The sequence below is a fragment of the Oncorhynchus tshawytscha genome, linkage group LG01 (genome assembly GCF_018296145.1).
Source record: "Oncorhynchus tshawytscha isolate Ot180627B linkage group LG01, Otsh_v2.0, whole genome shotgun sequence".
NCBI lineage: Eukaryota > Metazoa > Chordata > Actinopteri > Salmoniformes > Salmonidae > Oncorhynchus > Oncorhynchus tshawytscha.
In genome coordinates, this window is record NC_056429.1 from 27,753,503 (window position 1) to 27,768,700 (window position 15,198).

The 15,198-nt window shown below is 43.3% G+C and overlaps 1 protein-coding gene and 1 non-coding gene across 2 annotated transcripts; both read left to right on the top strand.

Annotated features, from left to right (window-relative positions):
- The first annotated feature begins 964 nt into the window (after positions 1 to 964).
- LOC112248751 (myocilin) lies at positions 965 to 14,096 on the top strand. The gene is made up of 5 exons (XM_024418039.1): positions 965 to 1,812; positions 9,127 to 9,192; positions 11,459 to 11,551; positions 12,636 to 12,847; positions 13,027 to 14,096. The coding sequence occupies exons 1-5, from the start codon at positions 1,326 to 1,328 to the stop codon at positions 13,597 to 13,599; spliced, it is 1,431 nt and encodes a 476-aa protein (XP_024273807.1). The 5' UTR covers positions 965 to 1,325; the 3' UTR covers positions 13,600 to 14,096.
- On the top strand, positions 8,271 to 8,323 carry LOC112261776. Its single transcript, XR_002955210.1, has one exon. It is a non-coding gene; the product is annotated as a U7 small nuclear RNA (small nuclear RNA).
- Positions 14,097 to 15,198: the final 1,102 nt, after the last annotated feature.

Genomic DNA, 15,198 nt, shown 5'->3' on the forward strand with positions numbered 1-15,198 from the left:
ATATACAGACAAAAAAATATATATTTTTGTTGTTGTTGTGTGAAAGACAGAGGGATTGACAGAGAGAGGGAGAGAGTATATGAGTGAGAGAGGGAGAGAGTATATGAGGGAGAGAGTATATGAGTGAGAGAGGGAGAGAGTATATGAGTGAGAGAGGGATAAAAGGGGTCTAAAGCAGGTGTGGTTTTATGGCGTGTGACTCATGTTATCTTAAACTAGAGATTTAAACCCCAGTGGCTGAGTGGAAAATCAGCTGGTGAACACACACATACACTCATGCACATGCACATACATGCACACACACAATTAATCCAGCTATTGATTGACTCATACCTCCAGCCCTTCCCAATGGGGGTTGGAATCTGGACAGCATAGGTCAGGGGTCCTGTAAGCGATCAGTATTTCTCATTACGAACCAATCGTCTTCTTGCGCCATAAGGGAACACCCTGACACCCATGGAGCTCTCCGTCTCTGGGGGGAGGTAACTCAATCCCCCAAGGCCCACCTACCCCTCGTTTCCCTGGGGAGACTCCCCTGCCAAGCCCCCCTACCCCCCTGAATCAAACACCACATATAGCTACAGATAACCCAGCCCTGTGGTTGCTGGCAGAGAGGGTTACTGGATATAGAAACATCAACAGATTTCAAAAGGATGAGGGCAAAGGAAACTGAGAGCCACCCTCTCCTTGCTTACCCTCTTTGCACATGCACACACACACACACACACATACACACGCATACATGCACACATCAGCAAGCACGTGTAAACACAAATACAGACAAACACTCCTAGGGCTCTGGAATATATTTGTTGTTGAGACAATCCCAGAAAAACACACTCTCCTGCCTTTTCTTCCTCCCCCTCTTTCTCTTTCCTCTCCTCCCTCCGTGCCCCCCTCTCACCTCTCCTCACTTTCCTCTCTCTCTTTCCTCCCAGATTGTATAAATATCCCTGAGCTGTTGAGAGGGACTCAGAGACCTGAGGACCCTGACCTGTGAAACAAACAGACCAGAAGAGAGAGAGAGAGGCAGACAGCAAGACAACAGACAGAATAATCAGAGAATAAGAACAAGAATCAGCAGTAACACATTAGGGAAATAAAGTAAGATAAATAACAATAAGAAATAAGGAGATGGAGAACATTTGGGCCAGAACTAAGTGAAGTGATAAAGGGGCAATCACCACGACAGAGAAAGAAGAGCTGAAACACAGAGTGAAATAGGAGAGACATTGATGAGACAAAGAGAGTGAGAGAGACCAGAAGAACCGTGTCTAGTCTACATCTGTGTGTAGCCCACTTGTGTGGTTGTGTTTGTATCCACCATGTGGCTGCTGCTTAATGTTTGTGTGTTCTGTCTGCTGCAATATGGTGAGGGGCAGGACCGTGCCACTCTCTGGAGAGGGAACGACCGTAGCGGGCACTGTCAGTACACCTTCACTGTGCCCAGCCCCAGCGAGACCAGCTGCCCCCCTACAGCCTCCGGAGGACCAGAGATTGAGGGGCTCAAGACTAGACTCAGCCTGCTGGAGGTATTGGTGGCCAGGCTGACTGGAGGGGAGACAAGGGGTCCTGGGCTTGGGGCTGGGTCCCAGGCTGGTCTGCAGGAGGCTCTGACGCAAGCCATGGGAGACAGGAGCCTATTGCAGGGAGAGAAGGAGGATCTGGAGAGAGATGTGGAGGGGCTGCAGAGGAGGGTGGAGGAGATGAGGAGAGAGACGGAGAGACTGAAGAGCAGACCCTGCTACCCGCAATCCCCTCTGGTGCCTCCCAGCGTCCCACTACAGGACAGTGGTCTGCGACTTGCCGGAGGTAAGTAACAACATCTGTCTCTCTCCTCTTTCTTCTCTCCTAATGGGGAGAGAAAGCTCATATGATTCCTGATTGAGACCTACACCACTTATGGACAGACTTTGGCATGTGGAGGTGTTCTCCAGTCTGGCTCGGAGACATACAGTTGAAGTTGGAAGTTTACATACACTTAGGTTGGAGTCATTAAAACTCATTTTTCAACCACTCCACAAATTTCTTGTTAACAAACTATAGTTTTGGCAAGTCGGTTAGGACATCCAGTTTGTGTAAGACACAAGTAACTTTTCTAACAATTGTTAACAGACAGATTATTTCACTGTATCACAATTCCAGTGGGTCAGAAGTTTAGATACACTAAGTTGACTGTGCCTTTAAACAGCTTGGAAAATTCCAGAAAATTATGTCATGGCTTTAGAAGCTTCTGATAGGCTAATTGACTTCATTTGAGTCAATTGGAGGTGTACATGTGTATGTATTTCAAGGCCTACCTTCAAACCCAGTGCCTCTTTGCTGGACATCATAGGAAAATCAAAAGAAATCAGCAAAGACCTCTGAAAATTAATTGTAGACCTCCACACGTCTGGTTCATCATTGGGAGCAATTTCCAAACGCCTGAATGTACCACTTTCATCTGTACATACAATAGTAGGTATAAGTATAAACACCATGGGACCAGGCAGCCGTCATACCGCTCTGGAAGGAGACGCGTTCTGTCTCCTAGAGATGAAAGTACTTGCGAAAAGTGGTGCGAAAAGTGCAAATCAATCCTAGAACAACAGCAAAGGACCTTGTGAAGATGCAGGAGGAAACAGGTACAAAAGTATCTATATCCACAGTAAAACGAGTCCTATATCGACATAACCTGAAAGGCCAAAAAGCAAGGAAGAAGCCACTGATCCAAAACTGCCATAAAAAAGCCAGACTGCACATGAGACCAAAGCTCGTACTTTTTGGAGTCCTCTGGTCTGATGAAACAAAATAGAACTGTTTGGCCATAATGACCATTGTTATGTTTGGAGGAAAAAGGGGGAGGCTTGCAAGCCGAAGAACACCATCCCTACCTTGAAGCATGGGGTGGCAGCATCATGTTGTGGGGGTGCTTAGCTGTAGGAGGGACTGGTGCACTTCACAAAATAGATGGCATCATGAGGATGGAATTTTATGTGGATATATTGAAGCAACATCTCAAATTAAAGCTTGGTCATAAATGGGTCTTCCAAATGGACAATTACCCCAAGCATACTTCCAAAGTTGTGGCAAAATGGCTTAAGGACAACAAAGTCAAGGTATTGGAGTGGCTATCACAAAGCCCTGGCCTATAGAAAATGTGTGGGCAGAACTGAAAAAGTGTGTGTGAGCAAGGAGGCCGACAAACCTGACTCAGTTACACCAGCTCTGTCAGGAGGAATGGGCCAAAAGTCACCCAACTTATTGTGGGAAGCTTGTGGAAGGCTATCTGAAATGTTTGACCCAAGTGAAACAATTTAAAAGCAATGCTACCAAATACTAATTGAGTGTATGTAAACTTCTGACCCACTGGGAATGTGATGAAAGAAATAAAAGCTGAAATAAATCATTCTCTCTAATATTATTCTGATATTTCACATTCTTAAAATAAAGTGGTGGTCCTCACCTAAGACATGGAATTTTTACTAGGATTAAATGTCAGGAATTGTGAAAAACTGAGTTTAAATGTATTTGGCTAAGGTGTATGTAAACTTCCGACCTTAACTGTGTGTTTGCTGTACATCAAGAAACTTCCGACCTTAACTGTGTGTTTGCTGTACATCAAGAAACTTCCGACCTTAACTGTGTTTTTGCTGTACATCAAGTGTCTTTTGGTTTTGTAGGAGAGTCAGGAGATTCTGAGTTAACTGGAAGAGCTGAGTAAAAATGTGATGCACACACTCAATGATGAGGCGCTTTCCTGTAACATAGAGGATTCCACAGAACTGTTTGTGTGGATATGGGTGGGTGTGTTCTTGTGCATGTCTGTGTTTGGGCAACACAAGGAGGTCGAAGTAGTGTCAGGTTTCTCAGCTATCTGTTGAAAGAGTGGAGGGAGGGAGAAGGTTCTAGGGGACAGTCAGAGTTAGTCTTTTATTTTACAACCAGAGCCTTCTTTATGGGGACGTGATGCCGGCGTGAGAAAAGACAAGCAAGACATGTTAGAGTCCCATTTCCATCTTACCTTAGGGCTTTGATGATGTTTGACTCAGACCATCAAGGGTGTTTGTGTGGGTGGGGGGTGTATGTTGTCTCGTAAAGCTGACATTGCCCACCACCACGTAAATCCTCCTTCCCCAACTCCCCATCCCCTATCTCAGTGCTGCCCTTCCCACGCTCTAAACCTAAAAATTAAGTTCATTATTTCCCTGCATGGCTCTGTGGCATCTGGTTTGATCCTCATGTTAGCACTTGCAGGCTAAAAGGTACAGAGGATTGTTCCACCTCAAAAGAGCACAAGAACAAGGATTTTGACACCAACCATTTTAGATTAAGAAATTATTTCTGATTTGGACCAAACTTCTTCCTATATATAAGTAAGACATGAGGAATCCCAACAAAATGGTAAAAACCCCTCACACCCCATGCCAATCCCACCCCAACAACCAGTATCCAGTATCAGTTCTCTTTTTCTCTATGTTTCACAAGTAGTATGGGGCTGTGGTTGGGGGTATTGCTTTTCCATACTATGTCATGTATTCCCTTTGAATCTGGTGATTCTCCCCCGTTCAGCTAAATTAGAAGTCGCTAGCATTATTTACCAATTATTTATAAATTAGTGTGAAAGTACCCGGTTTTGAACACTAGATGCCGCTGTGCTTGCTACTGTATACCACCACACTTTTATCAAATTTGCTGGTCTCTTTAAATAAATCACATTCAGAGAGGAGGAAACGCATGAAAAATGGAAGAGAGGAGTAAAACGTTAAACCATATGTTTGTGTGTGTGTGTGTGTGTGTGTGTGTGTGTGCGTGCGTGTGTATGTGTGTGCGCGCATTGGCGTGTGTGTTTGTGCTCACACGAGTGTGGTGAGGCTTGGTAAAGGGGTCCTTTGCGGGTGGGTTCCTGGCTTTAACAGCCAACCACTTAACAAACACACCATAAATCCCCTCCTGACCTCAGCTGATAGAGCTCAGTTTTACTAGACTAGTTCAAATACAGTTGGCTCTTTACTGGGTAACATCAAAACAGGCCATGCTTTAATGTCCCTCTTTATTGTTTAACTCAATGGGATTTCCTGGTTAAACAGTGGTTAGAAAGGGCTGGTCAGTCAGAATCAGGCATCTACAAGATGAGGTTGTTTCTGATGGTCAACCATGTGAACATTGTGCCTCCACAATGACATTGGTTTGATGCCACTCATATTGTTTCTGGAAACCTCTGTCCCCGTTGTGCCATAAGGTGTTCTTTTATCTGTTTTTTGAATCTGTTTTTATTGCTAGTTTGAGTTACCTGTGGTGGCAGAGAATTCCATGTAGTCATGGCTCTATTTAATACCGTGTTTCCTTACCTCTGTTCTGGACCTGGGGACTGTGAAGAGACCTCTGGTTGCATGTCTTGTGTGGTACCGATGAGTGTCTGAACTGAGTGCCAACTGCTTGAACAGACAGTTCCGTTACCTTCATAACATCAACACCTTGCGCAAAGACATATAGTGATGCAGTCAATCTCTCCTCAACTTTGAGCCTGGAGAGATTGACATGCATGTCATTGACATTCGCCCTCAGTGTACATCTAAGTGCAATACGTGATGCTCTGTTTTTGACCAACTGCAATTTGCCAATGTCCTTCTTTGCCGCACCTGAACACACAACTGGACAGTAGACCAGTTGCGACAAAACTAGAGCCTGTAAGACCTGTCTGGTTCACTGGGATATCAAGAAAGCACAGCAAAGCCTTATCATGTACAGACCTCTTCCCATTTTAGTAACACATTGAGTCTATATGTTTTGACCATGACAGCATGCTATCTAGCATGACACCCAGCAGTTTAGTCTCTTCAATTTGCTTAATAGCCACATTATTCAATAATGGATCCATATGAGATTTAGGGTTGAGTGAGTGAATAGTCTTAAAAATTATACTTTTAGTTTTGTTTTATATTTAGCACCAGCCTATTGCTAGTTACCCATTCTAAAACTGATTGGAGATCTATGTTAAGGGTGTCCGTTATTTATTTTACTGTTGTAGCTGACGTATACTGTATACTGTTGAGTCATCATTGTACATGGACACACAGGTCAGTGGAAGGTCATTAGTAAACACAGAAAACATTAATGGTCCAAGCCGCCTGCCCTGCGGTACACCACACTCAACATTCAACTTCCATTAAAGAAAACCCTCTGTGTTCTATTGGATAGGTAATTGTCCTTCCACGATAAGGCAGAGGATGTTAATCCATAACACCTATGTTTTTCAGTGATATGTTATGATCAATGATGTCAAAGGCTGCACTGATGTCTGACAATCTTATTATCAATTTCTTTCAACCAATCATCAGTCATTTGTGTCAGTGCAGAGCATGTTGAATGCCCTTCCCTATAAGCATGCTAAAAGTCTGATGCTATTATGTTTTCTGTAAAATAACATTGTATTTGGTCGAACAAGATTTTTTCCAAAAGTTTGCTAAGCACCAGTAACAGGCTGATTGGTCTGATGTTGGAACTATTAAAGGCTGCTTTGCTATTTTTGGTCAGCTGAATGTCACTTGCCTCCCTTCAAGCCTGAGGGCACACTCCGTCTTCTAGGCTTAGATTGAAGATGTGGCAAATAGGAGTTGCAATGTATTCCGCTACCAACCTCAATAATTTACCATCCATGTTGTCAGTTACAGGTGGTTTTTCATAGATAGTAGTAATTTCTTCGCCTCTTCCACATTAACTTTGCAGAATTCAAAGCTACAGCGCTTGTCTTTCATTATTTGGTCCGTTATACATGAATATGAAGGCTCAGCATTTGTTGTTTGCATGTCATGCCTAAGTTGTCTAATCTTGTCAACAAAAAAGGTTATTGAAGAGGTTGGCAATATCAAAGGGTTTTGTTATGAATGAGCCATCACCCTCAATGAAGGATGGAGCTGAGTTAGCTTTTCTGCCTCGAATTTCATTTAAGGTACTCCAGAGATTTTTACTATCATTCTTTGTATAATTTATCTTTGTTCCATAGTATAGTTTCTTCTTCTTTTTGTTTAGATTACTTATGTTTAGTTACTGACTCACCTCCCCCTAAATAGATTCTGTTACGCAAGCTTTCTAATGGCTTATGAAAAGGCACTATTGTTGTAGAATAAATGCTATCAACAACAGCCAAGCCAAGATACCCATGGTGAGTATGGCTGCATCCAAGAACAACAGCTCTGCTACACAGCAACGTGAAGGTGGACTGTGCTGAGAGATTGAGACTGAGGGAGACATTCAGCCAAACATGAGCCTTTTATCTCCTCTCAGCTCTATTAACTCTAATAGCACAGGGTTAGAAGGCTTGATTGGGCCATCCTCAGGGAGCATGGGTAGGAGTGTTTTGGTGTTTCAGTCTGTGAGGACTTGCTGTGGTCATGATGTTCTGCCAGATTTGCCCTTATATCCATCAAACACACACGCTGACACTCACACAAACAGTGTGCACTTGTTTACCTGAGATGATGAATAACCTTGCCCCCTGGGAACTGTTTTGTAGTTCAGGGAAGCGAGACTCTTTCCCCTCACCCTCCCTCCCTCACTCCTCCTCACCACCCTCCTCTTCCCATACCCTTCGGCCTAGAAAGCATCCATTGACCCAGGTCATACAAGACATGAACAGAAGCAAATATAAATGACCATTCTTATTGGGCACGTTCAGGCAGTACAACTCTTTTCTTCCGTTTACGCCTGTTGAACGTGACTCTGGTCTCCCATCCTTTACTCCTCACACTTCTCCTCCTCCTTCTCCCCCAACTTTACCCCAAACTCACCCCTTCTCCCCTCATGTGTAGTACTTACTATAGAATGTTGTAGTATACTGTAGAACAGGGTTTCCCAAACTCGGTCCTGGGGCCTCCCTGGGTGCATGTTTAATTTTTTTGCCCTAGCACGACACAACTGATTCAAATAATCAAAGCTTGATGATGAGTTGGTTATTTGAATCAGCTGTGTAGTGCTAGGACAAAACCCAAATGGGAAACCCTGCTATAGAATACTATAGTAAATACTAAATTATTATCCACAACAAATACACCATACAGTAATGTCCACAAAAACACGACACTTTTTAACTATAGTAAATACTACTTTATTAAATTTGCATTGTACTCTATCCTTTCCCCTCCCCAATATCGCAATTAGAGCCACCCATAAGTGAGAAACCTACATGCCAGGTATAGACCATATATTGGTGTTCCCTACAGTTTTAGAAAAGAGCACAAGCTCTGAAATATTCGTTCAGACCCCAGTCTTATCTACTTACAGGTTTTGTCAAATGTGCTCTTTTAGTATTTCTCCAGTAGGTTTCCTGAAGGAGAAAGCCTCCACTTCTATGTCAAAGATAATAAAAGCAGAAACACTATAGTAAATATGACAGTGATGTCTGCAAAGACACTACAGTAAATATTACAGTATACTACAGTCTGCAAAAACACTGCAGTAAATACTTCAGTGTACTACAATCCACAAAACCACTACATTCATTATTACAGTATAATCTACAGTTTTCCTTTAATATGGTATTTTTACTATAGTTAACACACACACACACACACACACACACACACACACACACACACACTGCATAATTATGAGGCTGTTAACACGTTAACATGTTAGCATCCATCACTGTTATAGACCCAGTCACTGCTGCTGTTTATCAACACGGGTGAAGTGTTTAGTTTAGAAACTCTCAACTGTAATGGTTCTCTGAGGGGCTGAAGGGAAGGGGGGGGCAGAGGAGAAGGGGAGTGATGGGTGAGCCTTGGGGGAATGTTTGGCCTTGTTCCAGTTGAACAAAACTGGTATGAGGAATGGCTAACTGTGGTAGCAAGGCAGGTCAGGGGCTTCAAGACTAAAGGTTGTGTGTGAGTGTGTGTTCAACAGTCCGGCAGACTCCACAGCAGCTGGGAATCCACTCAGGAGTGTTTGTTTTCTCCTCTTACATTCCCTGCTGTCAGTAGTGCTGCCAGAGACCCCCCTCACCGCTCCCAACACACACACAGGGACCCCATGGCTGGCTGATGTAGGCCGCTCTGGGCTTGATGGTCACTGCATGGTCAGGGTTGGTGCTGTCATTGTGTGATGTTAAAAAGTGTGTGTGAGTCTACATTCATGATGTGTTTGCAGATGCAGGTGTTCTCTCTCACCTGGTATCCAATGCTGGAAGACAAGGGGACACTGGCAGTTTGAGAGGTAAGCTTCTGTGGTGTCACTGAGTATGTGTTTGCATGTGTGTGTACAAATCTAATTTCAACAGAATGTATAAAGTGAACCAATAATTCCGAATTATTATTAATTCACAAATATCCCAGTATTACCACAAAATTAGTATAATTACAAAAATATGCCATAAAATAGATTTAAAATAAAAGCAGACTAGTTAGGCCATGAAGTAATTTCAACATCTAGTTTTGGTTGAGTTGTCAACTAATGTGAATTCAACAAAAAATGGTTTAGGTTCAAAGTTGGGTGAAAGAAATACAAAATTCCCTTTCGTTGATGACTTTTTGCAAATCCAATCACTTTTCCTTCTTTGATTCAACGTCATCACATTGAATTTTTTTTGTTGAAATGACATGAAAACAACGTTGATTCAACCAGTCTTTGTCCAGTGGGCAGTGTCCAGTCCAGTGTCATGGACAGATGTACTAGGAGGTGCTCAATCTGCTCCTGAGGGTTGCTGTGTTGCAGTCATCACACCTTCAGCTGGAATGTGTAGGCATTGCGTCTCAGGTAATACATTAGGGGTAGATTGTGGTAGTCCTCCACAAGCCACTTTACCTTCTCCAAGCTACAGTGGACTTTCTAGTGGTGGTAGGTTGCCAGTGAGATACTGCTACCGTTCAAGTTCAGTCAGAGCATGTCGTTGTCGCAGGGCATCGATTAACTACAAAACCATTGGGTTTGTGGGACCAGCAAGTGTCCTGAAGGCCCGATGCCAATCCTTCATCTCCACAAAGTCTTGCTGCTTGACAGCATCGTAGTGGTTAAACATTTCGGAAATAAACATACCTATGGCAAAATGACGGTGCTCTTTTGGTGAAGACTCCTCGAAGTGATCTCCAGTGCCCAATGTATGTCCCTCAAAGTGGCTCACAACTTTGCACAGCTCCTGTTCCTCAGAGGATGTGGGGAATATCAGCTTCTCCAGATCTCCATAGCATCTCTCTACATCAGCGGGTGGGATGAACAAGAGCGCAGGGAGCATTTTGAGGTGGAAGGTGAAATTGGGGTTGCTGCAGTACATTGATGCCAGCTGTCTTGGGGTAAATTCGTCATTGCCTCCAACCAGTGGCTTAGTGGTAGTTGAACTAAATTCAAATCTTGGTGGTAGTAGTTAATTGATTTTATTTGCCGTGTGGCGTTATAGCTAACTACTAGAACTACACACGTATTATTTTGGTAAAATAAAATATGGTTGAAGTAAGCAAGAATTTTCTTCCGACCTGCCTAATTCTCACTTGAAACATAGTTTTTGTGTTTAATAGGCTGACTCAAGAGTGATCTGTTCCTACAATTTGTATATGAAATGTCAGATTTAGATATAGTTTAGATGTAGTGAACTACTTTTTCAAAGTAACTTTAGCTAAGTAAACTATGTTTTTCTTAAGGGTAGCTTCACTTCTTCCAAGTAATTGGTAAAGTATATTTTCAGAGTAGCTTTCCCAACACTGTCTCCAAAGCATGATTGTACTGTATATACTGTATCTCCTAAAAAATATTTAGTATATAGACATCAGATGAATTGCATGTTCAACTCGACGTTGCTGTCATTTTGAAAATGAATCCTTAATACAACATGAATAGTATGCTCATTGTTTATGCTTGCCTCATACTTATAGGGCAGTAAAATATAGGCTGCTGGAATCACGGTCGACTGTCGCAGTCCCAAAAGGGTGTACGACTGCCGTAACAAGGGTGGGGCCGCTTTGAATGATCCATCAACACTTCCCTACGTGGGCAAAGTGCAGTAACTACGAATTTGGTTTTTTAAAAATGTTATATTATAATGTGGTATATATTTTTCTGACATAAGAACAAGCCAGTCGATTAGGATATATCATGAAGTACCAGAAATTGACGTCTGTCTAGATATTTTGCAGTACATTTTTTTTTTTACGTACGGTAGTTACTGCACTTTGCCTTTGTAGGGCAGTCCATTCAGTTGGCATTCAGTTGACTTGATCACGTAATCAAAACAGAATTAGCATGTGCAAACTATTAGGTGCAGCTCATTTGCACACCCATAGTTACAGTTGCACAGTTCCTTTAATCGTGACTTTGTTGATTTGCTACAATCACTTGCAATGAGTGGTTGTTTGAGATGTAATGATGAAAAACGAATGAAAACCACAAAATGTGCATATGCCTATCTTTCTAATCATAGTCTTAAAACATCTACTCTGTCTGTCTGTCTGTCTGTCTGTCTCTCTGTCTCTCTGTCTCCTCCCCCCTCCAGACCCAGCATGGCGGTATGGTGACAATGCAGGGTTCCAGGAGTTGAAGGCTGAGGTGACTGAGATTCCTGCTCCTAGTACTGAGGACAGCACAGGTGAGACACACCTGGATATATCAAATTGGTCATTAACCTGATGCGGTCCCAACAGTCCCAATACTATTACACAGTTACCCCCTCTCCACCCCTGCACAGCTGACCCTACAAACACAACACTTCCCCCCCTGCTGCCCCAAAACAAATATTGCTATTAATACACAGGCAATAATAACACTAAATGCCAGAGCAATAGCACGGTAAATACCAACACCAGAACACGAGGGACTGCATGCGTTTGTATATGTTAAGATCCTGACAGGGAGAGATAAGTATGTTCAGTAGAGCTTCAGTGGATCTCTCTCTGTCAGGCTCTTAACATATACAAACACATGCAGTCCCTCATGTTCTGGTGTTGGTATTTACCGTGCTATTGCTCTGGCATTTAGTGGAAACGTGTATGGTGATAAGACGATCTCCACCATACACGTTTCCCTCTACACATTTCCACTGCAGTTTCTGTCACATCTAGAAAAAGACTGAAACGTCAACAAAATAAACATGTTGAGATTCATGTTTGTGCTGGAGTTATTCATATCATTGATGACTGTGCCTGTATATAATTACATAATCCCCCGCCCTTACACCCACCACTCTGTCGTGAATATCCTAAAGGTATTTTAGGAAGAGGTAAATATACAGCAGCCTGATCATTTTCTCAGTGAGAGGCTTGAAGTGGTGGAGGATTCCTTCCTGTATCTGATGACTCTCAGCTCAGCTGCTCTTCTACTAACTCGGTACCACACACACTCATAGGGCCTGTTAATTAGCAGAGATGCCAAATCGTTGTAGACCTGCTATCTGTCTCCATTACGAGAAATGATCATCTCTCAGATCTTTCAGCAGCCGTTACCTCTTCCCTCCATACCCCTATCCAAAAACAGGATTTACCACAGATTATCTCTACACACACCTCTCTCCTCTGTCTCTCTCTCTTCCAGGGTGCATCTCAATAGTAAAAATAGCATCATCACCCCTGACATCTAATGACCTGTCCCTATAACTGCCCACCCCCCCATCTACCCATCTCTCTTTTCATCTCTCTAACTGCTCTCTCTCTCCCTACCCCCCTCCTCTCTCCCAGGCTGTGGGGAGTTGATATCAATAGGAGAGCCAGTGTCCCATCGTAAGGCTGATAGTATAGCTGGTAAATATGGGGTGTGGATGCAGGATCCGGAGGCTGTGGCGCCCTACGGAGGGAAGATGGTGTGGCGCATCGATACTGTTGGGTCAGAGGTCAGACAGCTGTTTGGTTACGAGGACATGGACCAGCTCTCTAAAGGCTACCCCTCAAAGGTGGGTGACTGGACTGACTGGCATGGGATAGACCTAGAGGCTAACCTTAACCATAGATCTAAGATCTAATGACCTTACCTCCAACCAACCACCTCCTTAACCATTAAGGGATGATCATATTGATGTATAATGTAAAGTCTGACCATTGACCAGACTGTATTATCATTATTTATTACAAGGTGTTGCTGTTGCCGGAGCCAGTGGAGAGTACAGGAGCGACTCTGTACCGCGGCTCTCTGTACTACCAGCGCCGCCGCAGCCGCACCCTGCTGAGGTACGACCTGGCGTCTGAGAGCATCGCCGCCCGCCGAGACCTGCCCCACGCCGGCTTCCACGGCCAGTTCCCCTACTCCTGGGGCGGCTACACCGATGTGGATCTGGGGGTGGACGAGCAGGGCCTGTGGGCCGTCTACAGCACCAACAAGGCTAAAGGAGCCATAGTGGTGTCCCAGCTGGACCCACACAGCCTGGCGGTGAAGAGGAGCTGGGAGACCAGCATCAGGAAGAACAGCGTGGCTAACGCTTTCGTCATCTGTGGCCGTCTCTACACGGTTGCCAGCTACACTGCTCCTAACACCACCATCAACTTTATGTTCGACACAGCTACAGGCCAGGGGAAGCAGGTGGCGCTACCCTTCAGGAATAAGTACCGCTACAACAGCATGGTGGATTATAACCCTGCCCAAAGGAAGCTGCACGCCTGGGACAACTTCCACATGGTCTCCTACGACATCAGGCTGGGTCACCAATAGAGGAACTCACAACAAAAACCTTTCAAAAAGACTTTCTCTTGTCTTTAGAGCAGTTAGTGTGGTAGTCAGTGGTTAGAATGCTATTATTTACCACCATCGATGCAAAGGTTTAGTAGTTACCAAAACTGGCCACAGCAGTGATTGAGATGAAGCTTTTTCAAGCAAATTGTGTTATGAATAAAACCCCCTGCAGGTATCTTGTTTCAGTGGGAAGGCTTTTGCTGTGGCACAGTCCACAAACATGTTAATAGAGGAATTATTTTTCTACTGTTTAGTTGTAAGAGATCGGCTTTTATTGTGTTTTGATGTATAGTGTTGAAAGGGAGGCGAGGGGGCAAAGAATAAATGATGAAGTTTACTTCTTGCATACTGCACCATTGGTCATCATACAAACTGTATTGTGTATAAAACTCCTTCTGACCTGTGCATTGTACACCACTATTACATTATGTACAAATTCATACAAAGGTCAAATAAAAGGTATCCATTCTAAATAACAATGACTTGTTTATTTTTGTGTAAAAATCAATGACTTCTAGTAGGCACACATGACTGATAAAAGTGTCTGCTAAATGGCATATATATATATATATACAGTACCAGTCAAAAGTTTGGACACCTACTCATTCAATGGTTTATACATTGTAGAATAATAGTGAAGACATCAAAACTATGAAACAACACATGAAAACGTTGAAATAACACATGGAATCATGTAGTAACCAAAAACGTTTTAAACAAATCAGATGTATTTATATTTGAGATTCTTCAAAGTAGCCACCCTTTGCCTTGATGACAGCTTTGCACACGCTTGGCATTCTCTCAACCAGCTTCATGAGGTAGTCACCTGGAATGCATTTCAATTGACAGGTGTGCCTTGCTAAAAGTTAATTTGTGGAATGTATTTCCTTCTTAATGCTCTGGAGCCAATCAGTTGTGTTGTGACAAGGTAGGGGTGGTATACAGAAGACGGCTCTATTTGGTAAGAGACCAAGTCCATATTATGGCAAGAACAGCTCATATAAGCAAAGAGAAAAGACAGTCCATCATTACTTTAAAACATGGGTCAGTCAATCTGGAAAATTTCAATCTGAAAATGTCTTTAAGTGCAGTCGCAAAAACCATAAAGCGCTATAATGAAACTGGCTCTCATGAGGACCGCCACAGGAAAGGAAGACCCAGAGTTACCTCTGCTGCAGAGGAGAAGTTAGAGGATAGAGTTAATTGCACCTCAGATTGCAGCCCAAATAAATGCTTCACAGAGTTCAAGTAACAAACACATCTCAACATCTGCGTGAATCAGGCCTTCATGGTCGAATTGCTGCAAAGAAACCAATACTAAAGGACACCAATAAGAAGAAGAGACCTGCTTGGGCCAAGAAACACGAGCAATGGACATTAGACCGGTGGAAATCAATTCTTTGGTCATGAGTCCAAATTTGAGATTTTTGGTTCCAACCGCTGTGTTTTAGTGAGACGCAGAGTAGGTGAATGGATTATCTCCACATGTTTGGTTCCCATGTGATGCATGGAGGAAGAGGTGTGATGGTATGGTGATTTGCTGGTGACACTGACACTGTCTGCACACTTAACCAGCAT

Bases quoted from the DNA above. Each gene is read 5' to 3' on its own strand.
- LOC112248751 (XM_024418039.1), top strand. From the start codon at position 1,326: ATGTGGCTGCTGCTTAATGTTTGTGTGTTCTGTCTGCTGCAATATGGT. The intron at 11,552-12,635 runs GTGAGACACACC...CCTCTCTCCCAG, and splicing joins TAGTACTGAGGACAGCACAG to GCTGTGGGGAGTTGATATCA. The intron at 12,848-13,026 runs GTGGGTGACTGG...ATTTATTACAAG, and splicing joins CTAAAGGCTACCCCTCAAAG to GTGTTGCTGTTGCCGGAGCC.